At 37.1% G+C, this 27537-nt stretch overlaps 1 protein-coding gene across 5 annotated transcripts in view; it reads right to left on the bottom strand.

The window, feature by feature from the left end:
- LOC145738464 (solute carrier family 2, facilitated glucose transporter member 3-like) overlaps positions 1 to 27537 on the bottom strand; it is a 35962-nt gene that overhangs the window by 2350 nt on the left and 6075 nt on the right. The window contains exons 1-9 of one of the 5 annotated variants that reach the window (XM_081993303.1): positions 23410 to 23436; positions 22669 to 22737; positions 14385 to 14483; positions 14197 to 14332; positions 10795 to 10932; positions 8967 to 9178; positions 4322 to 4588; positions 4042 to 4254; positions 961 to 1164 (exon numbers count right to left, since the gene is read on the bottom strand). In XM_081993303.1, the coding sequence (XP_081849429.1) occupies positions 961 to 1164; positions 4042 to 4254; positions 4322 to 4588; positions 8967 to 9178; positions 10795 to 10932; positions 14197 to 14332; positions 14385 to 14483; positions 22669 to 22737; positions 23410 to 23421 (1350 nt within the window). In that variant the 5' untranslated portion in view covers positions 23422 to 23436. Of the gene's footprint in view, positions 1 to 960; positions 1165 to 4041; positions 4255 to 4321; positions 4589 to 8966; positions 9179 to 10794; positions 10933 to 14196; positions 14333 to 14384; positions 14484 to 19953; positions 20167 to 22413; positions 22520 to 22668; positions 22738 to 23409; positions 23437 to 24764; positions 24849 to 27537 lie in introns of those variants that run through there. The other 4 variants (XM_081993304.1, XM_081993305.1, XM_081993302.1 and 1 more) reach the window with 4 other exon arrangements.

The following is a 27537-nucleotide window of genomic DNA, read 5'->3' as shown; positions in this document are numbered from 1 at the left end:
AATGAGCTTAAAAACCTGATTTTCTCACTCCAAGTGGGTTTTACAAGCGATTTTGTGCCTGACTGTCCATTCACATTGTGTTTCTGACACTTCAAACTTTGACACTGTTTTTCTCCCTGACTGTACCAAATTTTAAAGTGTTTTTTAATGTCATTGGATAGGAAATTAAGTGAGGATTCCAAAAATGTGCTTAAAATCGTCATTTTGTTACTCCAAGTGAGTTTTACAAACGATTTTGTGCCTGACTGTCCTTTCAAATTGTGTTTCTGACAGTTCAAACTTTGACACTGTTTTTCTCCCTGACTGTACCAAATTTTAAAGTCTTTTTTGAGGTTATTGGATAGGAAATTTAATGAGGATTCCAAAAATGTGTTTAAAAACATGATTCGGTTACTCCAAGTGGGTTTTACGAGTGATTTTGTCCCTAACTGTTCTTACAAACTGAGAAAAAAAAATTTGATAAAAACAAAAAAAAAATTTATAAAACAAAAAAAAGTTTGATAAAAAAAATGACGAAAAATAAATAAAAATTTGATGAAAAAAAGAAAAAAATTTTAAAACAAAAAAAAATTGATAAAAAAAAGTTTGATAAAACAAAAATAAAAATTTGGTGAAAAAATGATGGAGAAAAAAAAGTTTGATAAAAAATAATGATAAAAAAATAAAAAAAATTTGGGGAAAAAAAAAATTGATTAAAACAAAAAAAAATTGAAAAAAAAGAAAATTGATAAAAAAAAGTTTGATTAAAAAAAATAAATATTTGGTGAAAAAAAAAAAGTTTGATAAAAAAATTTGATGAAAAATAAATAAAAATTTAATGAAAAAAAACATGAGAAAAACAGAAAAAAAAGTTTGATAAAAAAAAAATAAAAATTTGGTGAAAAAAAAAATTGATAAAAAATATAAAAAAAAATGATGAAAACAAAAAAAAAACCGGGAAAAAATGGCGAATGCGCTTACCGCCAACGGTAGAAAGGCCAATCCGACCAGGAAATTGGCCGTCCAATTGATGCACACGGCCAATGCGCTGGCCGTGGGCCGAGCCGATTGGTTGAACAATTCCGAGACCAAAAACCACGGAATCGAACCCGGTCCGCACGCAAACATTACCACGTACACCAGCACCAGAATCACGCAAATCACGCCCAAAATTTGAGATTTTTCCTGAAAAAAAAATGTCAACTGTCACTTTCTGTCAACTGTCAAAAGTGGTCGTTGTCAGTTTGAAAATGCGTCATTTCTGTCACTTGTCCGTCAATCGTTTTGTTTACTTGTATAACTTTCAAATGTCGTTGCAGTTGTTCTGTCAAACGTCAATTGTCTGTCAAACATCATCGATTTTCGGTAAATTCTAGAATGTTTTGGAAGCTTTTTAGAATGTTCTAGAATGATCTGGAAGGTTCTAGAAGGTTAAAAAGAGTTCTGGAAGGTTCTAGAATGTTTTGGAAACATTTAAAATGTTCTAGAACGGTTTTAAAGCTTCTAGAAGGTTAAAGAGAGTTCTGGAAAGTTCTAGAACGTTTTGGAAGGTTTTAGAATATTCTAGAACATTCTGGAGAGTTCTAGAAGGTTCTAGAACGTTTTGGAAACTTTTAGAACAGTCTGGAAAGTTCTAGAAGGTTAAAGAGAGTTCTGGAAGGTTCTAGAACGTTTTGGAAAATGTTAGAATGGTCTGGAAGGTTCTAGAATGCTAAAGACAATTCTATAACGTTTTGGAAGCTTCTAGAAGGTTAAAGAGAGTTCTGGAAGGTTCTAGAACGTTTTGGAAGATTTTAGAATGTTCTAGAATGGTCTGGAAGGTTCTAGAAGGTTAAAGAGAGTTCTGGAAGGTCCTAGAACGTTTTAGAAGGTTTTTAAATGTTATAGAATGATTTGGAAGGTTTGAGAAGGTTAAAGAGAGTTCTGGAAGGTTCGTGAACGTTTTGGAAAATGTTAGAATATTCTAGAATGGTCTGGAAGGTTCTAGAACGCTAAAGACAATTCTAGAACGTTTTGGAAACTTTTAGAACATTCTAGAACAGTCTGGAAGTTTCTAGAAGGTTAAAAATGCGTTTTGGAAGATTCTAGAACGTTTTCGAAGCTTTTTGAATGTTCTAGAATGGTCTGGAAGATTCTAGAATGCTAAAGACAATTCTAGAACGTTTTGGAAGCTTCTAGAATGTTCTAGAACAGTCTGGAAGATTCTAGAAGGTTAAAGAGAGTTCTGGAAGGTTCTAGAACGTTTTGGAAAATGTTAGAATATTCTAGAATGGTCTGGAAGGTTCTAGAAGGTTAAAGACAATTCTAGAACGTTTTGGAAACTTTTAGAACATTCTAGAACAGTCTGGAAAGTTCTAGAAGGTTAAAGAGAGTTCCGGAAGGTCCTAGAATGTTTTGGAAACATTTAGAATGTTCTAGAACATTCTGGAGAGTTCTAGAAGATTAAAAAGAGTTTCAGAAGGTTCTAGAACGTTTTGGAAACTTTTAGAATGTTCTAGAACACTCTGAAAAGTTCTAGAAGGATAAAGAGAGTTTTGGAAGATTCTAGAATGTTTTCGAAGCTTTTAGAATGTTCTAGAACGGTCTTAAAGCTTCTAGAAGGTTAAAGACAGTTCTGGAAGATTCTAGAACGTTTTGGAAACTTTTAGAACAGTCTGGAAAGTTCTAGAAGGTTAAAGAGAATTCTGCAAGGTTCTAGAACGTTTTGGAAAATGTTAGAATGGTCTGGAAGGTTCTAGAAGGTTAAAGACAATTCTAGAACGTTTTGGAAACTTTTAGAATGTTCTAGAACACTCTGGGAAGTTCTAGAAGGTTAAAAATGCGTTTTGGAAGATTCTAGAACGTTTTCGAAGCTTTTTGAATGTTCTAGAATGGTCTGGAAGATTCTAGAAGGTTAAAGAGAGTTCTGGAAGGTTCTAGAACGTTTTGGAAGGTTTTTAAATGTTCTAGAATGATTTGGAAGATTCTAGAAGGTTAAAGAGAGTTCTGGAAGGTTCTAGAACGTTTTGGAAAATGTTAGAATATTCTAGAATGGTCTGGAAGGTTCTAGAAGGTTAAAGACAATTCTAGAACGTTTTGGAAACTTTTAGAATGTTCTAGAACACTCTGGGAAGTTCTAGAAGGTTAAAAATGCGTTTTGGAAGATTCTAGAACGTTTTCGAAGCTTTTTGAATGTTCTAGAATGGTCTGGAAGATTCTAGAATGCTAAAGACAATTCTAGAACGTTTTGGAAGCTTTTAGAATGTTCTAGAACAGTCTGGAAGATTCTAGAAGGTTAAAGAGAGTTCTGGAAGGTCCTAGAACGTTTTAGAAGGTTTTTAAATGTTCTAGAATGATTTGGAAGGTTCGAGAAGGTTAAAGAGAGTTCTGGAAGGTTCTAGAACGTTTTGGAAAATGTTAGAATATTCTAGAATAATCTGGAAGGTTCTAGAACGCTAAAGACAATTCTAGAGCGTTTTGGAAACTTTTAGAATGTTCTAGACGGTCTTGAAGCTTCTAGAAGGTTAAAGAGAGTTCTGGAAGGTTCTAGAACGTTTTGGAAACTTTTAGAATGTTCTAGAACACTCTGGAAGGTTCTAGAAAGATAAAAATAATTCTAGAACGTCTTGGAAGCTTTTAGAATGTTCTAGAACGATCTTGTAGCTTCTAGAAGCTTTTAGAATGTTCTGGAACAGTCTGGAAATTTCTAGAAGATTAAAGAGAGTTATGGAAAGTTCCAGAACGTTTTGGAAAATGTTAGAATGGTCTGGAAAGTTCTAGAATGCTAAAGACAATTCTAGAACGTTTTGGAAGGTTCTAGAAAGTTAAGGAGAGTTCTGGAAGATTATAGAACGTTTTGGAAAATGTTAGAACGTTCTAAAATGCACTGGAAGGTACTAGAACGTAATTTTTCCAAATCATCCTGTCAAAACTACCATTTCGAGTGTCAAAATTGCTCGTACGTGTCATTGTCGACATGCGAAACTGTCGAAAAAGTGGGCGTGGCCAGTTTGTTGAAACTGTCAAATTTGAAATTTGCGTACTGTCATCTGTCAGTCAACCGTGTCTTACTGTCCTACTTACGGCAAACGCCATGCAAACGGTCAAGAGGGCCGTGTCGACGGCCATGCCGGCGAATCCAATCAGGAGCAACGTTTTACGCCCCGCCCTCTCCACCAGAAACAACGAAATCACGGTCATGGCCACGTTGATGCCGCCCATGCCCAGCGTCGCGTACGTCGAATCGTCCGCGTCCAGCCCGGCCATTTTGAATATTTGCGACGAGAAAAACATAACCTACAAAAATGGGCAACACGTTTCGCTTTTTTGTCCCCCCAATCCAACCATCATCAGGGCTGCTTACCGCATTGATGCCGGACAATTGCTGCGCGACCATCACGGTCAGCGAAATGACGAGCGGAATGCGCAGCGCCTGATTCGAGACGAGTTCGCGCATGGTCACCTTCGGGACGAGTTTGATCGCGTCCGCTTCCGCCCTCATGCCGTCCATTTCCTCGTGCACGTTCAACGTCGCCCTCAGCCACGACAATGCTTTTTGCGCCTCCAGGTCCCGTCCCTTCGACAGCAACAAGTACTTGGGGGATTCCGGGCACAGCGGCAACGTCGCAAGCTGAAATTTTGAAAAAAAAATTTTTAGTCAACTTTGACGCCCTCTAGCGGCCAAACGGTACAACTTAGCGGTGCGCAGTTTCCACCAATGGATAGCCCCATTCATTGCCTATCTATAATCCTATTATGTGTCTATAGCAAATGTTTTAAATAACTGAGTTATTCACGATTGAATGAAACGATGCACAAAAATTTCAACCCCTTTGAAAAATTTCAAAATTTCATTTTTTATTTTTTTATAAAAAAACGGTACGTTTTACGAAAAAATGGTACATAAGAAAAAAGTTGCGTCTCATCGAGGTCCACTCCCACTAAAATTATCAACTCGATCAATTGAACCGTTTCCGAGATATTGAGAAAAATGTCCGAAAATTTTTAGTCAACTTTGACGCCCTCTAGCGGCCAAACGGTACAACTTAGCGGTGCGCAGTTTCCACCAATGGATAGCCCCATTCATTGCCTATCTATAATCCTATTATGTGTCTATAGTAAATGTTTTAAATAACCGAGTTATTCACGATTGAATGAACCGATGCACAAAATTTTTTTCCAAATGAGGATTTTTTGGACGAAAATTTCAAAATTTCATTTTTTATTTTTTTATAAAAAAACGGTACGTTTTACAAAAAAATGGTACATAAGAAAAAAGTTGCGTCTCATCGAGGTCCACTCCCACTAAAATTATCAACTCGATCAATTGAACCGTTTCCGAGATATCGAGGAAAATGTCCGAAAATTTTTAAGTCAACTTTGACGCCCTCTAGCGACCAAACGGTACAACTTAGCGGTGCGCAGTTTCCACCAATGGATAGCCCCATTCATTGGCTATCTATAATCCTATTATGTGTCTATAGTAAATGTTTTAAATAACCGAGTTATTCTGGATTGAATGAACCGATGCACAAAAATTTGGTCCAAATGAGAAAAATTCCTGGGGGGACCCCTTTGAAAAATTTCAAAATTTCATTTTTTATTTTTTTATAAAAAAACGGTACGTTTTACGAAAAAATGGTACATAAGAAAAAAGTTGCGTCTCATCGAGGTCCACGCCCACTAAAATTATCAACTCGATCAATTGAACCGTTTCCGAGATATTGAGGAAAATGTCCGAAAATTTTTAAGTCAACTTTGACGCCCTCTAGCGGCCAAACGGTACAACTTAGCGGTGCGCAGTTTCCACCAATGGAAAGCCCCATTCATTGGCTATCTATAATCCTATTATGTGTCTATAGTAAATGTTTTAAATAACTGAGTTATTTACGATTGAATGAAACGATGCACAAAAATTTCGTCCAAATGAGGATTTTTTGGACGAAAAATTCCTAGGGAGACACCCCTTTGAAAAATTTCATTTTTTATTTTTTTATAAAAAACGGTACGTTTTACAAAAAAATGGTACATAAGAAAAAAGTTGCGTCTCATCGAGGTCCACGCCCACTAAAATTATCAACACGATCAATTGAACCGTTTCCGAGATATCGAGGAAAATGTCCGAAAATTTTTAAGTCAACTTTGACGCCCTCTAGCGGCCAAACGGTACAACTTAGCGGTGCGCAGTTTCCACCAATGGATAGCCCCATTCATTGGCTATCTATAATCCTATTATGTGTCTATAGTAAATGTTTTAAATAACTGAGTTATTAACGATTGAATGAACCGATGCACAAAATTTTTTTCCAAATGAGGATTTTTTGGACGAAAATTTCAAAATTTCATTTTTTATTTTTTTATAAAAAAACGGTACGTTTTACAAAAAAATGGTACATAAGAAAAAAGTTGCGTCTCATCGAGGTCCACTCCCACTAAAATTATCAACTCGATCAATTGAACCGTTTCCGAGATATCGAGGAAAATGTCCGAAAATTTTTAAGTCAACTTTGACGCCCTCTAGCGACCAAACGGTACAACTTAGCGGTGCGCAGTTTCCACCAATGGATAGCCCCATTCAGTGGCTATCTATAATCCTATTATGTGTCTATAGTAAATGTTTTAAATAACCGAGTTATTCACGATTGAATGAACCGATGCACAAAAATTTAGTCCAAATGAGGATTTTTTGGACGAAAAATTCCTAGGGGAAATTTCAAAATTTTTTTTTTTTTGCGCGTTATTTTTCAAGCAAATTTAACGTAAAACACTGGAAAATGCCACTTACCTGGTTAAAAACTGTATTTGACGGGTTCTAGCCGCGTGGGGCCGGAATGTGGCACAATCCGAACTGAAAACTCTCTTTTTCTGCCGGAGACACTAAATTGAACGGTACAAACGGGATTTTTAGGCTAATTCCCCCCCGGGGGGTACCGCAATAAACGCGGCAACACTGCACAAACACCCCGCACGAAAACAACCCAAAAAATGCGATTTTTAGGGCTGAAAACCTTCCAATTTGAAGGGGCCCCCGCCGCCATATTGGTTCCACTGACGTCACGGCCTACTTGATTTTACCCGCCGGTCGCTTGTGATTGGTTGCCTATTATCCCGCTTGACAGCGCAAGGAAAGTATAAATTTGACTTTTGACAGTACCGCGTCATTCTAACCTCACAAATCTGGTTTGTTTACCAAATTTTGTGGTTTTTCCAGTCTTAAAACTGGTTTATTAACTTTGCGGGGTTGTTTGAGTGGTTTTGGATGGCAGAGGACGTGGATTCGGACGGTGTAACCGACTCACCTAGAAAAGGTTAGTGGAAACTGTTTTTTAAAAAATTTTAAGCCCTAAAACTTGGTGTGTAAACTTGTAATGGAGTTGTTTGGAAAATAGTGTTTTTTGGGGGGGAAAAAAGGGGCTGCGCCCCTTGGGGGGCTGTACCAACATTAAAAACGTTAAACTTGCTTTTTAGACGCTTGGATTCCAGGGCTCCAAACCCCCTGCGTAAGCTTGTAACCGAGTTACTTGGAAAAAGTTGCTTTAAACAAAGTTTTTGAGGCAAAAAGGGGGCTAACGCACTTTGGGGGGCTTTCCCAAGCCTCGCTAGAGGAAACGACTTAAATTGGCCCTTTCAGGGAGGCCCCAAACTGACAAATTAACCTATTTCCCCTTCGACCCTCCCGAACTGGCCTAATAACAGTCCAAAAGCTTTTTTTCACTATTTTCAAGCCGAAAACTTGCATTTTTAGGTAAATTTGACCACAACTCTCACCAGAATGACGAAAAAAACGGTACGTTTTACAAAAAAATGGTACAAAATTTCGTCCCAATGAGGATTTGTTGGACGAAATTTTTGTGCATTGTTTCATTCAATCCTAAATAACTCAGTTATTTAAAACATTTACTATGGACACATAATAGGATTATAGATAGCCAATGAATGGGGCTATCCATTGGTGGAAACTGCGCACCGCTAAGTTGTACCGTTTGGCCGCTAGAGGGCGTCAAAGTTGACTTAAAAATTTTCGGACATTTTCCTCAATATCTCGGAAACGGTTCAATTGATCGAGTTGATAATTTTAGTGGGCGTGGACCTCGATGAGACGCAACTTTTTTCTTATGTACCATTTTTTCGTAAAACGTACCGTTTTTTTATAAAAAAATAAAAAATGAAATTTTGAAATTTTTCAAAGGGGTTTCTCATTTGGACGAAATTTTTGTGCATCGTTTCATTCAATCGTGAATAACTCGGTTATTTAAAACATTTACTATAGACACATAATAGGATTATAGATAGGCAATGAATGGGGCTATCCATTGGTGGAAACTGCGCACCGCTAAGTTGTACCGTTTGGCCGCTAGAGGGCGTCAAAGTTGACTTAAAAATTTTCGGACATTTTCCTCGATATCTCGGAAACGGTTCAATTGATCGAGTTGATAATTTTAGTGGGAGTGGACCTCGATGAGACGCAACTTTTTTCTTATGTACCATTTTTTTGTAAAACGTACCGTTTTTTTATAAAAAAATAAAAACTGAAATTTTGAAATTTTTCAAACTGGGGTCCCCCTTTCGATTTTTTTGTAAAAAATTTTGAATTTTTAATTTTGACTTTGACTGCAAATAAATACCTTTGGATTGGTCGTAGAAAAATAACTTAAAAAAAAAAAAAATTTCAATTTTCATTCAAAAATATTCAATTTTTTTTGACAGTTCTAGAAGCTTTCAGAACGGTCTGGAATGTTCTAGAACGCTCGAGAACCTTCTGGAAGATTCTGAGCATTTTCTGGAACGTTCTAAACGAATCTAGAACCTTCTAGAATGTTCCGGAACGTTCTAGGACACTCTGGACAGTTCTAGAAGCTTTCAGAACGCTCTGGAATGTTCCAGAAACTTTTGGAAGGTTTTGGAAGCTTCTAGATGGTTCCCGGAGTAATTGGAACGTTCTAGAATGTTCCGGAAAGCTTCTAGAACGTTCTGGGAGCTTCTGAGCCGCTGATTTGTCATTTTGTTACCTGAAATATGGCCGGAACGATGGTCAAGGCGAGTAAAGTGGGCCAGGCGGTGGCCGTGCCCAGCACGGAGCTCAGACTGACGATCTGAGCGATCAGAATGGAAATGGTGATGACCAGCTGGTACACGGTGCCCACCGCTCCTCTGAGATTGACCGGGGAGATTTCGGCCAGATACATGGGCGCCAGGCCGGCGTTCAAACCGGAATTGATGCCTGCGCAAAAAGCAAAAAAATTAGTAATTTCCGCCATTTTGGGTTGAGTTAGCCTGGGCTTGATGGTACTCGTTTTCGACTAATTCGGGGACGGGGAATCCATTTCTGAAGTCGGTTTCACTCCAACTCTCATCCAGTTCGAGAAAGTTCCAAAAAATGGGATGTGGAGAGGAGTTAGAAAAAAATGAACGGCACCATCGTATTCCCCGTCCCCGATTTAGTAGAAAACGAGTACAAACTCGATTTTTTTGAAAAAAATCAAAATGGCGGCTGTGGGCGCCATTTTGTAATTTCCGCCATTTTGGATTGAGACAGCCTAGGATTGATGGTACTCGTTTTCGACTAATTCGGGGACGGGGAATCCATATCTGAAGTCGGTTTCACTCCAACTCTCACCCAGTTCGAGAAAGTTCCAAAAAATGGGATGTGGAGAGGAGTTAGAAAAAAATTAACGGCACCATCGTATTCCCCGTCCCCGATTTAGTAGAAAACGAGTACAAACTAGATTTTTTTGAAAAAAATCAAAATGGCGGCTGTGGGAGCCATTTTGTAATTTCCGCCATTTTGGATTGAGACAGCCTAGGATTGATGGTACTCGTTTTCGACTAATTCGGGGACGGGGAATCTATATCTGAAGTCAGTTTCACTCCAACTCTCACCCAGTTCGAGAAAGTTCCAAAAAATGGGATGTTGAGAGGAGTTAGAAAAAAATTAACGGCACCATCGTATTCCCCGTCCCCGATTTAGTAGAAAACGAGTACAAACTCGATTTTTTTGAAAAAAATCAAAATGGCGGCTGTGGAAGCCATTTGTAATTTCCGCCATTTTGGATTGAGACAGCCTAGGATTCATGGTACTCGTTTTCGACTAATTCGGGGACGGGGAATCCATTTCTGAAGTCGGTTTCACTCCAACTCTCACCCAGTTCGAGAAAGTTCCAAAAAATGGGACGTCGGGAGGAGCTAGGAAAAAATTAACGGCACCATCGTATTCCCCGTCCCCGATTTAGTAGAAAACGAGTACAAACTCGATTTTTTTGAAAAAAATCAAAATGGCGGCTGTGGAAGTCATTTGTAATTTCCGCCATTTTGGATTGAGACAGCCTAGGATTCATGGTACTCGTTTTCGACTAATTCGGGGACGGGGAATCTATATCTGAAGTCAGTTTCACTCCAACGCTCACCCAGTTCGAGAAAGTTCCAAAAAATGGGATGTTGAGAGGAGTTAGAAAAAAATTAACGGCACCATCGTATTCCCCGTCCCCGATTTAGTAGAAAACGAGTACAAACACGATTTTTTTGAAAAAAATCAAAATGGCGGCTGTGGAAGCCATTTTGTAATTTCCGCCATTTTGGATTGAGACAGCCTAGGATTGATGGTACTCGTTTTCGACTAATTCGGGGATGTGGAATCCATATCTGAAGTCGGTTTCACTCCAACTCTCACCCAGTTCGAGAAAGTTCCAAAAAATGGGATGTGGAGAGGAGTTAGAAAAAAATGAACGGCACCATCGTATTCCCCGTCCCCGATTTAGTAGAAAACGAGTACAAACTCGATTTTTTTGAAAAAAATCAAAATGGCGGCTGTGGCCGCCATTTTGTAATTTTCCGCCATACCGATCAGAAATCTGCCAAGAATGACCAATTCGTAGGAGGCGGCGGCCTTCGCAGACGACATAGCAATCACCGCCAACACGACCAAAATGTTGTTCAGCAACAGACCGCCTTTCCTGCCGAACCTTTCGGCGACGAAACCTGCAAAAATATACGGGGTGAGCGTAAAAAATCGGCATTTTTATTCAATTTTATTTTGTGACCACCCTGTATATACGTGTACGATGCAAGGAATGCACTTTACGTGAAGCGTAACGGAGGTTCGTTGACCTTTTGCGATGCACGCTCCGAAACGGTTCGAAGGACCTTCAGTTCAGTCACGTAAGAGAGAGAGAGAGAGAGAGAGAAAGAGGGAGAGAGATATGTTGGGAGTAAAAAAAAAAATTTTTTGGTGCGCCCGCAAATTAATTAAAATGGAAATTTTACGTTGGGCGCCAAAAAAAAAGTAAATTTACTAAAAAATAACTTTGGACACCAAAAAATTTAAATTTAGTAAAAATTACGTTGGGCGCCAAAAAATAAACAATTTTAGAAAAAATTTACGTTGAGCGCCAAAAAAAAAAGTAAATTTACTAAAAATGACGTTGGGAGCCAAAAAATAAACAATTTTAGAAAAAATTTACGTTGGGCGCCAAAAAAAAATTAAATTTACTAAAAATTTACTTTGGGCACCAAAAAAAGTAAGTTTACTAAAAATGACGTTGGGCGCCAAAAAAAGGAAATTTAATAAAAACGACGTTGGGCGCCAAAAAATAAACAATTTTAGAAAAAATTTACGTTGGGCGCCAAAAAAAAAGTAAATTTACTAAAAATGACGTTGGGTGCCAAAAATTAAACAATTTTAGAAAAAAATGACGTTGGGCGCCAAAAAAAAAGTAAATTTACTAAAAATTTACTTTGGGCACCGGAAAAAGTAAATTTACTAAAAACGACGTTGGGCGCCAAAAAATAAACAATTTTAGAAAAAATTTACTTTGGGCGCCAAAAAAAAAGTAAATTTACTAAAAATTTACTTTGGGCACCGGAAAAAGTAAATTTACTAAAAACGACGTTGGGCGCCAAAAAATAAACAATTTTAGAAAAAATTTACTTTGGGCGCCAAAAAAAAAGTAAATTTACTAAAAATTTACTTTGGGCACAAAAAAAAGTAAATTTAGTAAAAACGACGTTGGGTGCCAAAAAAGTAAAAAATAAACAATTTTAGAAAAAAATTACGTTGGGCGCCAAAATAAGTAAATTTAGTAAAAATTTACTTTGGGCACCAAAACATGTAAATTGACTAAAAATTTACTTTGGGCACCAAAAAAAAGTAAATTTTCTAAAAACGACGTTGGGCGCCAAAAAATAAACAAATTTTAGAAAAAAATTACGTTGGGCGCCAAAAAAGAAGATAAAATTGACGTTGGGCGCCAAAATAAGTAAATTTAGTAAAAATTTACTTTGGGCACCAAAAAAAAAGTAAATTTACTAAAAATGACGTCAAGCGCCAAAAAATAAACAATTTTAGAAAAAATTTACGTTGGGCACCAAAAAATAAACAAATTTTAGAAAAAAATTACGTTGGGCGCCAAAAAAGAAGATAAAATTTACGTTGGGCGCCAAAATAAGTAAATTTAGTAAAAATTTACTTTGGGCACCAAAAAAAAAGTAAATTTTCTAAAAACGACGTTGGGCGCCAAAAAATAAACAAATTTTAGAAAAAAATTACGTTGGGCGCCAAAAAAAAAGTAAATTTGGTAAAATTTACTTTGGGCACCAAAAAAAAGTAAATTTTCGAAAAACGACGTTGGGCGCCAAAAAATAAACAAATTTTAGAAAAAAATTACGTTGGGCGCCAAAAAAGAAGATAAAATTGACGTTGGGCGCCAAAATAAGTAAATTTACTAAAAATTTACTTTGGGCACCAAAACATGTAAATTTACTAAAAATTTACTTTGGGCACCAAAAAAAAGTAAATTTTCTAAAAACGACGTTGGGCGCCAAAAAATAAACAAATTTTAGAAAAAAATTACGTTGGGCGCCAAAAAAGAAGATAAAATTGACGTTGGGCTCCAAAATAAGTAAATTTAGTAAAAATTTACTTTGGGCACCAAAACATATAAATTTAGTAAAAATTTACTTTGGGCACCAAAAAAAAGTAAATTTTCTAAAAACGACGTTGGGCGCCAAAAAATAAACAAATTTTAGAAAAAATTTACGTTGGGCGCCAAAAAAAAAGTAAATTTAGTAAAAATTTACTTTGGGCACCAAAAAAAGTAAATTTAGTAAAAACGACGTTGGGCACCAAAAAATAAACAAATTTTAGAAAAAAATTACGTTGGGCGCCAAAAAAGAAGATAAAATTGACGTTGGGATCCAAAATAAGTAAATTTAGTAAAAATTTACTTTGGGCCCCAAAACATGTAAATTTACTAAAAATTTACTTTGGGCACCAAAAAAAAAGTAAATTTTCTAAAAACGACGTTGGGCGCCAAAAAATAAACAAATTTTAGAAAAAAATTACGTTGGGCGCCAAAAAAGAAGATAAAATTGACGTTGGGCGCCAAAATAAGTAAATTTAGTAAAAATTTACTTTGGGCACCAAAAAAAAAGTAAATTTTCTAAAAACGACGTTGGGCGCCAAAAAATAAACAAATTTTAGAAAAAAATTACGTTGGGCGCCAAAATAAGAAAATTTAGTAAAAATTTACTTTGGGCACCAAAAAAAAGTAAATTTTCTAAAAACGACGTTGGGCGCCAAAAAATAAACAAATTTTAGAAAAAAATTACGTTGGGCGCCAAAAAAGAAGATAAAATTGACGTTGGGCTCCAAAATAAGTAAATTTAGTAAAAATTTACTTTGGGCCCCAAAACATGTAAATTTACTAAAAATTTACTTTGGGCACCAAAATGAAAGTAAATTTTCTAAAAACGACGTTGGGCGCCAAAAAATAAACAATTTTAGAAAAAAATTACGTTGGGCGCCAAAAAAGAAGATAAAATTGACGTTGGGCTCCAAAATAAGTAAATTTAGTAAAAATTTACTTTGGGCCCCAAAACATGTAAATTTACTAAAAATTTACTTTGGGCACCAAAATGAAAGTAAATTTTCTAAAAACGACGTTGGGCGCCAAAAAATAAACAATTTTAGAAAAAAATTACGTTGGGCGCCAAAAAAGAAGATAAAATTGACGTTGGGCGCCAAAATAAGTAAATTTAGTAAAAATTTACTTTGGGCACCAAAAAAAAGGAAATTTACTAAAAACGACGTTGGGCGCCAAAAAATAAACAAATTTTAGAAAAAATTTACGTTGGGCGCCAAAAACGTACCGTCCCAACATAACTGGCAATATCTCCGAAACGGCGCGAGATATCCGGCTGAAATTTACAGGGTGGCTCGAAAACACCCCAAGGAACCCAAATTACCTGTAATGGCGCCGCCAATCATGCCGCCCACGCAAAATATCGACACCATCAGCGAGAAGATCAGTATGACGCTTTGTTGCGTTGGTACCGCGCCCGTCCGCTCCGTCACGGTGGCGTTCACCCACGTTTTGATTATCTGTCAAATGTCAAATGTCATTTTTGCCCACGTCACGCGATCTAGCATTTACCTCGGTGGGATTGTTGAGCACGCCAGTGTTGTAGCCGTGTTGGAACGAGGAACCCAAAGCGGAAGCCAAAATGGCGAACGCCAGTCGTCCGTTACAACCCTGAAACACGACTGTCAATTTTTTTGACGTTTTTTTTGACAGGTGACAGCCGTCAGCTGTCACGTTTTTGACAAGTGACAGCTGACAGCGCGCAGGAGCGCCGTCGTCTGTCACTTTTACGACGCGACAAGTGACGGTTGACACAAAACTTGCACTCGTGACACCCGCCGCTTTGACCCCAAATTACTCTCTTACTTGACAAGTGACGTCAAAATGTCATAGAAAACAAAAGATAGTGCAGATTGCAAGCTTTCCAAAAATATCCCCCCATGAGTTGATTGATTATACCGTTTGGCCGCTAGAGGGCGTCAAAGTTGCTTCACCATAAAATGACGTAATTTTTGACACTCGTTGCTTCGAACCTAAATTACTCTGTTATTTGACCAGTGACGTCAAAATGTCATAGAAAACAAAAGATAGTGCAGGTTGCAAGCTTTCCAAAAATGTCATAACATGAGTTGATTGGTCATACCGTTTGGTCGCTAGAGGGCGTCAAAATAAAAAATGACAGTTGACACTAACAAAGGAATTTTAAGTTTACATTTACGAGTCGTTTAGGAGTAGATTATAAAAAGTGGTTTTATCGGTAATTTCCGGTCTAAATAACGTTCCAAGATAACATTCTTATCGTTAATCGGGCTCAATTACGAACGTCATTGTCGCTTAGAATGTGTCTGCGTCTGGTATGCGGGCGTCTTCATTAGGAAACGTTTAAGTAGTGTGAGTCAACTTTGACGCCCTCTAGCGGCCGAACCGTACCATCGACCTATAAACTTTTATACATCAATGGAAAGCCCATTTCATGAGCTTTCCATTGACATATAAAACTTTATACAAAGTGACACAAATAAGGGAGTTATTTTGATTTGAATAAGCGAGTGTACCAAAAAAAGTGCAGAAAAAAATAATCAACTTTGACGCCCCCTAGCGGCCGAACCGTACCATTAATTTATAAACTTTTATACATCAATGGAAAGCCCATTTCATGAGCTTTCCATTGACATATAAAACTTTATACAAAGTGTCCCAAATAAGGGAGTTATTTTGATTTGAATAAGCGAGTGTACCAAAAAAAGTGTAGAAAAAAATAATCAACTTTGACGCCCCCTAGCGGCCAAACCGTACCATTAATTTATAAACTTTTATACATCAATGGAAAGCCCATTTCATGAGCTTTCCATTGACATATAAAACTTTCTACAAAGTGTCCCAAATAAGGGAGTTATTTTGATTTGAACAAGCGAGTGTACCAAAAAAAGTGCAGAAAAAAATAATCAACTTTGACGCCCCCTAGCGGCCGAACCGTACCATCGACCTATAAACTTTTATACATCAATGGAAAGCTCATTTCATCAGCTTTCCATTGACATATAAAACTTTATACAAAGTGTCCCAAATAAGGGAGTTATTTTGATTTGAATAAGCGAGTGTACCAAAAAAAGTGCAGAAAAAAATAATCAACTTTGACGCCCTCTAGGGGCCGAACCGTACCATCAACCTATAAACTTTTATACATCAATGGAAAGCTCATTTCATGAGCTTTCCATTGACATATAAAACTTTATACAAAGTGTCCCAAATAAGGGAGTTATTTTGATTTGAATAAGCGAGTGTACCAAAAAAAGTGCAGAAAAAAATAATCAACTTTGACGCCCCCTGGCGGCCGAACCGTACCATCAACCTATAAACTTTTATACATCAATGGAAAGCTCATTTCATTAGCTTTCCATTGACATATAAAACTTTATACAAAGTGTCCCAAATATGGGAGTTATTTTGATTTGAATAAGCGAGTGTACCAAAAAAAGTGCAGAAAAAAATAATCAACTTTGACGCCCCCTAGCGGCCGAACCGTACCATTAATTTATAAACTTTTATACATCAATGGAAAGCCCATTTCATTAGCTTTCCATTGACATATAAAACTTTATACAAAGTGTCCCAAATAAGGTAGTTATTTTGATTTGAATAAGCGAGTGTACCAAAAAAAGTGCAGAAAAAAATAATCAACTTTGACGCCCTCTAGCGGCCGAATCGTACCATCAACCTATAAACTTTTATACATCAATGGAAAGCCCATTTCATGAGCTTTCCATTGACATATAAAACTTTATACAAAGTGTCCCAAATAAGGGAGTTATTTTGATTTGAATAAGCGAGTGTACCAAAAAAAGTGCAGAAAAAAATAATCAACTTTGACGCCCCCTAGCGGCCGAACCGTACCATTAATTTATAAACTTTTATACATCAATGGAAAGCCCATTTCATTAGCTTTCCATTGACATATAAAACTTTATACAAAGTGTCCCAAATAAGAGAGTTATTTTGATTTGAATAAGCGAGTGTACCAAAAAAAGTGCAGAAAAAAATAATCAACTTTGACGCCCCCTGGCGGCCGAACCGTACCATTAATTTATAAACTTTTATACATCAATGGAAAGCTCATTTCATCAGCTTTCCATTGACATATAAAACTTTATACAAAGTGTCCCAAATAAGGGAGTTATTTTGATTTGCATAAGCGAGTGTACCAAAAAAAGTGCAGAAAAAAATAATCAACTTTGACGCCCCCTAGCGGCCGAACCGTACCATCGACCTATAAACTTTTATACATCAATGGAAAGCCCATTTCATGAGCTTTCCATTGACATATAAAACTTTCTACAAAGTGTCCCAAATAAGGGAGTTATTTTGATTTGAACAAGCGAGTGTACCAAAAAAAGTGTAGAAAAAAATAATCAACTTTGACGCCCCCTAGCGGCCGAACCGTACCATCAACCTATAAACTTTTATACATCAATGGAAAGCCCATTTCATCAGCTTTCCATTGACATATAAAAATTTCTACAAAGTGTCCCAAATAAGGGAGTTATTTTGATTTGAACAAGCGAGTGTACCAAAAAAAGTGCAGAAAAAAATAATCAACTTCAACGCCCCCTAGCGGCCAATTTTTATACATAAAGCAGCGTGACGCAAACAAATTACGCATTCAAATGTGTCCATTTCGAATGCAAAGTCATTTAACCGAGTCGCAGTTAAAATTATCTGTCGGTTTAGCATATTCTGGTAATTTAGATTATTTGCCTTTAAAAACGCGTCGACCTTGACTTTCTTTTATTTTTTCTGGTCGAACGGTGCATAGTAGGCCAAAAACGTATAGAACAGAAAAGTTGCGCAATTTCAAGGTGTATTTACTGTAAAAATGTCAATATTGTCGCTCGAGGCGTTTTCGAGATATTGACCGAAAAGCAAATAAACGCCGACGCCAAAAATAGCGGCGTTAATCGAATAAATTGAACCTCAATTAAACAAAAATCGTTAGTTTGGCGGGAAAATTATTAAGTTTGGCAACGTTGACCTGAAAACTTGAAAATTGACTAGGAAACTTTGAAATTTGGCTAAGAAACTTGAAAAATGACCCGGAAACATAAAAATTAACTGAAAAACTTGAAACTTGATCAGAAAACTTAAAAATTAACTGGAAAACTTGAGAATTAACTAATGAACTTGAAAATTGACTGCAAAACTTGAAAAACTACTAGAAAACTTGAAAAATGATTAGGAAACTTGAAAAATGATTAGGAAACTTGGAAATTGACCAGAAAACTTAAAAATTAACTGAAAAACTTGAGAATTAACTAAAGAACTTGAAAATTGACTGCAAAACTTGAAAAATGACTAGAAAACTTGAAAAATTATTAGGAAACTTGGAAATTGACCAGAAAACTTAAAAATTAACTGGCAAACTTGAGAATTAACTAAAGAACTTGAAAATTGACTGCAAAACTTGAAAAATGACTAGAAAACTTGAAAATTTTCTAAGAAACTTGAAAAATGATTAGGAAACTTGGAAATTGACCAGAAAACTTAAAAATTAACTGGAAAACTTGAGAATTAACTAATGAACTTGAAAATTGACTGCAAAACTTGAAAAATGACTAGAAAACTTGAAAAATTATTAGGAAACTTGGAAATTGACCAGAAAACTTAAAAAATAACTGGCAAACTTGAGAATTAACTAATGAACTTGAAAATTGACTGCAAAACTTGAAAAATTACTAGAAAACTTGAAAATTTACTAAGAAACTTGAAAAATAATTAGGAAACTTGGAAATTGACCAGAAAACTTAGAAAATAGGTAAGAAACTTAAACATTTATTCGAAAACTTGAAAAATTTACCAGAAAGCTGAAAAATTAGGTCATAAACATGAAAACTGATCAAGAAACTTAAAAATCAACTAGAAAACTTGAAAAATTACTAGAAAACTTGAAAATTGACCAGAAAACTTGAAAAATGACTAGGAAACTTAAAAATTGACTGAAAAACTTGAAAATTAACTACAAATTGAAAAATGACTAGGAAACTTCGAAATTAGGTAGGAAACTTAAAAATTGACTGAAAAACTTGAAAATTAACTAACGAACTTGAAAATTGACTAGAAAACTTTGAAATTGACTATAGAACTTGAAAAATGTCTAGAAAACTTGAAAATTGACTAGAAAACTTGAAAATTGACTAGAAAACTTGAAAAATGTCTAGAAAACTTAAAAATTGACCAGAAAACTTGAAAAATATCTAGAAAACTTAAAAATTGACCAGCAAACTTGTAAATTGACTAATAAACTTGAAAATTGTGTAGGAAACTTAAAAATTGACTAGTAAACTTGAAAAATGTCTGGAAAACTTGAAAATTGACTAAAAAACTTGAAAATTGACCAGCAAACTTGTAAATTGCCTAATAAATTTGAAAATTGTGTAGGAAACTTAAAAATTGACTTAAAAACTTGAAAATTGACTAAAAAACTTTAAAAATGACTAGGAAACTTCGAAATTGATTAGAAAACTTGAAAATTGACTAGAAAACTTAAAAATTGATTAGAAAACTTGAAAATGACTAAAAAAACTTGAAAAATTACTAGAAAACTTCGAAATTGACTAGAAAACTTGAAAAATGTCTAGTAAACTTAAAAATTGACTAGAAAACTTAAAAAATGACCAGCAAACTTGTAAATTGACTAATAAACTTGAAAATTGTGTAGGAAACTTAAAAATTGACTAGTAAACTTGAAAATGACTAAAAAACTTGAAAAATGACTAGGAAATTGTGAAATTTACTATAGAACTTGAAAAATGTCTAAAAAAACTTGAAAATTGACTAGAAAACTTGAAAAATGTCTAGAAAACTTGAAAATTGACCAGCAAACTTGTAAATTGACTAATAAACTTGAAAATTGTGTAGGAAACTTAAAAATTGACTTGAAACGTACAAATTTGACTTTAAAAAATTGTTGCACAACATTGCAAATATCTCGGAAACCGAAAGAGGTAGAGGACTGAAATTTTGACAGTTTTACGGTATTTTTACCGTTCCTTCCATTGGTTTAACCGGAAAAAGTGAATTTTTGAACCGTAAAGTCGAGCGGAACAAAATCAGGGTATCGTACAGGCCATTACAGGGTGGTACTTACGTGCGTCGGTCGTTCCGACCGTAATTTCTCGTTTATTTGGACTTTTTCCGCGAATTTTCCCCCCAAATCGGCATTTTCCGTCACCGCCGTCTTATCGCCGCCTTTTCCCATTTTTTCTCGTAATTTTCCCCCAATTTTCCAAGCGAAAAATCGCGTTTAATGCATTTTCCGAACCGTACGCGCACGTTTCTGATGGGCAACTGTTTTTTCACGTAGACGACAGTCAACTGTTTTCAAAGCACACTGCGATTGGTCGAAAGTGGGGGGCCCGCTTAACACACCTTAATTTTCATGTGGGGGACTGTACGCGCGTGACGTCACTCGTCTTAATTGTTTGTTCGTACTGTACACACGGCAGGGCGGACTTTGACGCCCTCTGGCGGCCAAACCGTACCATTAACCCATCGACTTTTTTACGTCAATGGAAAGCCCATGAAATGGGCTTTCCATTGATGTATAAAAGTTTATACAAAGTGTCCCAAATAAGGGAGTTATTTTGATTTGAATCAGCGAGTGTACCAAAAAAAGTGCAGAAAAAAATAATCAACTTTGACGCCCCCTAGCGGCCGAACCGTACCATCAACCTATAAACTTTTATACATCAATGGAAAGCCCATTTCATGGGCTTTCCATTGACATATAAAACTTTATACAAAGTGTCCCAAATAAGGGAGTTATTTTGATTTGAACAAGCGAGTGTACCAAAAAAAGTGCAGAAAAAAATAATCAACTTTGACGCCCCCTGGCGGCCGAACCGTACCATCAACCTATAAACTTTTATACATCAATGGAAAGCCCATTTCATGGGCTTTCCATTGACATATAAAACTTTATACAAAGTGTCCCAAATAAGGGAGTTATTTTGATTTGAATCAGCGAGTGTACCAAAAAAAGTGCAGAAAAAAATAATCAACTTTGACGCCCCCTAGCGGCCGAACCGTACCATCAACCTATAAACTTTTATACATCAATGGAAAGCCCATTTCATGGGCTTTCCATTGACATATAAAACTTTATACAAAGTGTCCCAAATAAGGGAGTTATTTTGATTTGAATCAGCGAGTGTACCAAAAAAAGTGCAGAAAAAAATAATCAACTTTGACGCCCCCTAGCGGCCGAACCGTACCATCAACCTATAAACTTTTATACATCAATGGAAAGCCCATTTCATGGGCTATCCATTGACATATAAAACTTTCTACAAAGTGTCCCAAATAAGGGAGTTATTTTGATTTGAACAAGCGAGTGTACCAAAAAAGTGGTTTTTTTTGACACTTTTGACACTTTGACTTTGAATACCGTGCTTATTTGACACTTGACGTCAAAATGTCACTGAACCAAAAAGATAGCCCACACTGAGAGCTTTCCAAAAATGTCATTTATCGAGTTGATTGGTTGAGTGGTTTGGCCGCTAGAGGGCGTCAAAGTAACGCAAGTCACTTTGGAGTGGTTTTTTTTGACACTTTTTGACCCAAAATGGATTTTCTGGAATATCTCCTAAACTAGCGGAGATACGAAAAAAGTGCAAAGAATGAAAATTGCGTAAAACAGGTCAGAGTAACTGAATCCAGGCTTTGAATAGACAATTTCCCTCTAAAATTGCATACAGGGTGACCAAACTCTAACAACTTTCACTTTTTTGGCTCACCCTGTACTCTGGAAGCCTCCAAGGTGATTTTCCAGTACACCATTAGAAAGAGGAGCGAAAATGGGATTTTTTGAGTGGTTTTTCGTTTCTGTATCTTGAAAACTGGCTGAGATATTAACAGTCAAAGTTTTGAGGCACTTTTTTGAGTTTCTGGTCCCCAAAAGGGATTTTCTGGAATATCTCCTAAACTAGACGAGATACGAAAAAAGTGCAAAAGGTGAAAATTACGTAAAACAGGTCAGAGTAACTGAATCCAGGCTTTGAATAGACAATTTCCCTCTAAAACTGCATACAGGGTGACCAAACTCTAACAACTTTCACTTTTTTGGCTCACCCTGTACTCTGGAAGCCTCCAAGGTGATTTTCAAGCACACCATTAGAAAGAGGAGGAAAAATGGGTTTTTTTGAGTGGTTTCTCGTTTCTGTATCTCGAAAACTGGCTGAGATATTGACAGTCACACTTTTTTTTTCACAAAACGCAAGTTTTTTAACTTTAGCGTCCTCTAGCGGACAAACAGTCGAAGCTACTAAATCGTGTGAGCACATTTTCGGAAAGCTCAGAGTCCGTACTATCTTTTCACTTCAATGACTTTTTGCCCTAACCAGTCAACTAAGGGAGTTATTTGAGGTTAAAGGAGTTGGTGCACTGAAAATTGATAGGTCAACTTTGACGCCCTCTAGCGGCCAAACCGTCCAACTAACCTACAAACTTTTATACGTCAATGGAAAGCTTGTTTCACTGGCTATCCATTGACGTATAAAACTCTATACAAAGTGTCCCAAATAAGGGAGTTATTCAAGTTTGAGCTCACCTGGTACCGTTTGGAAGCTTTTTCCATGTTTCACACGTTTTTACCAAAAATTTTTCTGGAACGTTCCATTTAGTTTCAAAGTCCGGACATTAAAACAATAGCCGAGCGAATTGAAGCAGTTAAGTCTGAAGAGGGGAAGGAGGGGGAAACAGGGGTCAATTATTCGCCAATTTAATGTCATTGCCTCGAATCGAACGTACACAGCGGTCGTAAAACTGTTTTTCTGACTGCCTGAACAGTTTGAGAACCACTTACCGAGTCACCGTGGTTGGAAACAGTGTCCACAGTACTAGTCGATACGTTGTTATCCCTTTTTTCCAGCTCCTACAGGCAAGCGTGCAACAACAACAAAAAAACACTCCAATAACCTAAGTTTCTCGAACTGGGTGACAGCTACTGTCAAACTGACAGTTGCAATGGATTCCCCATCCCCGAATTAGTCGAAAACGAGTACAAACAAGCCCTGGCTAGCTCAAACCAAAATGGCGGAAAACGCAAAATGGCGCCTACAGACGCCATTTTGAACTTTTCTAAAAAAATCGAGTTTATTGTCGTTTTCTACTAAATCGAGGACGGGGAATCCGATGGTGGTGATAATTTTCCTTTCAACCCTCAGGAAAGTGGTTTTAGGGGCAGTTTCTCGAGCTGGGTGACAGTTACTGTCAAACTGACGTCATAAACGGATTCCTCGACCCCAAATTAGTCGAAAACGAGTATAAACACGTTTATTTTTTCTAAAATTCAAAATGGCAGCTTTTCCGCCATTTGCAATTTCCGCCATTTTGGCTCGAGACAGACATATGAAGTTTGTACTCGTTTTCGACTAATTCGGGGTCAGGGAATCCATTTTTCAAGTCAGTTTGTCGATATCTTGCACCCAATTCGAGAAATTTCCATTTTTTTCCCTGAAATAACGGAAAACGAGTATTCGGGCACGTTTTACGAGATTTGTTCGGGGAAAACGTGACCAAAAGCGATAAGGAAAACGTGTCTCACCTCCGATTCCATGTTCGGGCCAAAAAGTGAATTTGTTCAAATTTTCACCGATAGAAACACTGATGATGAACGGGCGTTCGAAACGTCGCAACTTAACCGGTTTGTACACTATTTAGTAGGGTTATTGTGTCGCACACAAAATCCAGCGAGAAACTCGGTGAAAATACCCTTGAAACGTCCTGGGAAAATGGGGGGAGTGGGAGGGGATGAGGGAGGAAAGGGGGCAAAATCAGACACAGGGACGGATTTTGAGTTTGACGCCCTCTAGCGGCCAAACGACCCAACCGATTAAGTTATTTAGCCACATTTTCTGAAAGCTGACACTTTAAACTACATTTTTGCTTCAATGACATTTTGACGTCAACTGTCAAATAAGCGAGTTATTCAAGGTCAAAGCCAATAATGTCAAAATTAGTTTGACGTGCAAACTCTGTTTGGTTTGACGCCCTCTAGCGGCCAAACGACCAAACCGATTAACTTAAGCGGCCATATTTTCTGAAAGCTGATACTTTAGGCTACATTTTTGCTTCAATGACATTTTGACGTCAACTGTCAAATAAGCGAGTTATTCAAGGTCAAAGCCAATAATGTCAAAATTAGTTTGACGTGCAAACTCTGTTTGGTTTGACGCCCTCTAGCGGCCAAACCGTGCAACCGATTAACTTAAGCGGCCATATTTTCTGAAAGCTGACACTTTAAGCTACATTTTTGCTTCAATGACATTTTGACGTCAACTGTCAAATAACCGAGTTATTCAAGGTCAAAGCCAATAATGACAAAATTAGTTTGACGTGCAAACTCTGTTTGGTTTGACGCCCTCTAGCGGCCAAACGACCAAACCGATTAACTTAAGCGGCCATATTTTCTGAAAGCTGACACTTTAAGCTACATTTTTGCTTCAATGACATTTTCACGTCAACCGTCAAATAACCGAGAAAAAAAGAAAAAAAGCGGGAAGTGACAACGTCGCCTCCAGTTATGTGACGTCACACGCGGATCGATTGAACGCCGGCCAATCAGAGCGTCCCATTTAGACGGGCCCCCTCCCCCTCCACAACCGACCACGTGAATTGCGAGTGAAATTTGGCAACGTTGGGGGGTGTGTCGTTCAGGCCAGGGCCGTACTGGGGGGGGGGGAAAACGTTGTGGGGGCCCCCAAAAGTTTCAAAAATTCATATCTCCGGAAATATTGGGAGTACGGTCCTGATTTTTGGGTTGGAGATGGGCAAAGGTCTTGGGAACGTGCACGAAAAAAAATCACCAAAATCCGATCAAAACCAGGGCCGTAATCAGGAAATTTTTGGAAAAAAAAAAAAAAAAATTCAAAAATTTTTTTCTGTCATTTTTTGACTTACCTGACGTTTGTTTTTGACAATTTCTGACAGTTGTGACAGCACACTGTCGCGTCTATGACAAACGGCCATATTCGATGACGCGCACAATGAAAATTAACCAGGTTTTCTCAAATTTGTGAAATAATCTAATTTAATACATTTTTATCAACACACCCACCAAATTAATCGTTATCGATTTATCAGTCATTTGTTACGAAACGACACGGGGAGGGATTCAGGAAATTTGGAAAAAAAAAAAAAAAAAAAAATTCCATAAACTGGGCCCTAAAAAACACACTGGGCCGTACTAAGGTGTGTTTTTTGACACCTGTCTGTTTAACCGCGAATTACTCGCTTATTTGACAGTTGACGTCGAAATGTCATTGAAGCAAAAATGTAGCTTAAAGTGTCAGCTTTCAGAAAATATGGCCGCTTAAGTTAATCGGTTTGGTCGTTTGGCCGCTAGAGGGCGTCAAAGTCAACAGAGTTTTCGCGTCAAACTAATTTTGACATTATTGTCTTTGACCTTGAATAACTCGCTTATTTGACGTCAAAATGTCATTGAAGCAAAAATGTAGCTTAAAGTGTCAGCTTTCAGAAAATATGGCGGCTTAAGTTAATCGGTTTGGTCGTTTGGCCGCTAGAGGGCGTCAAAGTCAACAGAGTTTTCGCGTCAAACTAATTTTGACATTATTGTCTTTGACCTTGAATAACTCGCTTATTTGACAGTTGACGTCAAAATGTCATTGAAGCAAAAATGTAGCTTAAAGTGTCAGCTTTCAGAAAATATGGCCGCTTAAGTTAATCGGTTTGGTCGTTTGGCCGCTAGAGGGCGTCAAAGTCAACAGAGTTTTCGCGTCAAACTAATTTTGACATTATTGTCTTTGACCTTGAATAACTCGCTTATTTGACAGTTGACGTCAAAATGTCATTGAAGCAAAAATGTAGCTTAAAGTGTCAGCTTTCAGAAAATATGGCCGCTTAAATTAATCGGTTTGGTCGTTTGGCCGCTAGAGGGCGTCAAAATCAACGCAGTTTTTACCTCAAACTAATTTTGACATTATTAGCTTTGACCTTGAATAACTCGCTTATTTGACAGTTGACGTCAAAATGTCATTGAAGCAAAAATGTAGCTTAAAGTGTCAGCTTTCAGAAAATATGGCCGCTTAAGTTAATCGGTTTGGTCGTTTGGCCGCTAGAGGGCGTCAAACCAAACAGAGTTTTCGCGTCAAACTAATTTTGACATTATTGTCTTTGACCTTGAATAACTCGCTTATTTGACAGTTGACGTCAAAATGTCATTGAAGCAAAAATGTAGCTTAAAGTGTCAGCTTTCAGAAAATATGGCCGCTTAAGTTAATCGGTTTGGTCGTTTGGCCGCTAGAGGGCGTCAAACCCAACACAGTTTTCACGTCAAACTAATTTTGACACTTTTCACTTTGGCCTTGAATAACTCGCTTATTTGACAGTTGACGTCAAAATGTCATTGAAGCAAAAATGTAGCTCAAAGTGTCAGCTTTCAGAAAATATGGCCGCTTAAGTTAATCGGTTTGGTCGTTTGGCCGCTAGAGGGCGTCAAACCAAACAGAGTTTGCACGTCAAACTAATTTTGACATTATTGTCTTTGACCTTGAATAACTCGCTTATTTGACAGTTGACGTCAAAATGTCATTGAAGCAAAAAGATAGCCCACACTGAGAGCTTTCCAAAAATGTCATTTATCGAGTTGATTGGTTGAGTGGTTTGGCCGCTAGAGGGCGTTAAAGTAACGCGAGTCACTTTGGAGTGGTTTTTTTTTGACACTTTTTGACCCAAAATGGATTTTCTGGAATATCTCCTAAACTAGCGGAGATACGAAAAAAGTGCAAAGAATGAAAATTGCGTAAAACAGGTCAAAGAAACTGAATCCAGGCTTTGAATAGACAATTTCCCTCTAAAACTGCATACAGGGTGACCAAACTCCAACAACTTTCACTTTTTTGGCTCACCCTGTATTTTGGAAGCCTCCAAGGTGATTTTCAAGCACACCATTAGAAAGAGGAGGAAAAATGGGATTTTTTGAGTGGTTCACCGTTTCTGTATCTTGAAAACTGGCCGAGATATTGACAGTCAAAATCAAATTTTGTTTTCCAGTCGCGTGACGTCACGATTTGTTTACGTTATCGCGCAACTCGTTCCTACGTGATAATCGACCGATTCGCTTACGCAGCGAAAATTTCCGAAACACGTACAAGCACGTACGTACCCGAATTCTATTAATAACATTTTTTGTTACGCAGCGTTTCAATTCTCATTATAATTTCACTTTTTCACGGTCGATATTATGGGTTTTTTTCTTTGAATTTGACGTCGATTCGTATGAGGAACCTATCCTGAAAATTTCAGCTTTCTAACTGTAAAAACAACGGAGTTATAGCGCTTAAGATAACTCTCCATTGTAATGGAGAGTAATGGAGAGCTCATAACTCGAGAACCCTTGGGCCGATTTGGCTGAAATTTGGTACACTTATAAAGCTTGATCAGGAGCTTCTTTTCTGAAAATTTCAGCCTTCTCACTACAACACGAACTGAGTTATTTCACTTTAAAATTTAAACATTTTTTTGGTCTCTAAGCACTCTTAAGTCAGTAACCAATGTTTCCTGAAAATTTCAGCTTTGTTACTGTAAAAACAACGGAGTTGTAGCGCTTAAGATAACTCTCCATTACAATGGAGAGTTATCTTAAAGCTCATAACTCGAGAAGCTTTTAGCCGATTTGGCTGAAATTTGGTACACTTATAAAGCTTGATCAGAA

Source organism: Ips typographus, linkage group LG15 (assembly GCF_016097725.1).
Source record: "Ips typographus isolate SLU linkage group LG15, UJ_Ityp_2.0, whole genome shotgun sequence".
Lineage (NCBI taxonomy): Eukaryota > Metazoa > Arthropoda > Insecta > Coleoptera > Curculionidae > Ips > Ips typographus.
This window is presented reverse-complemented; position numbering and strand designations above follow the sequence as displayed.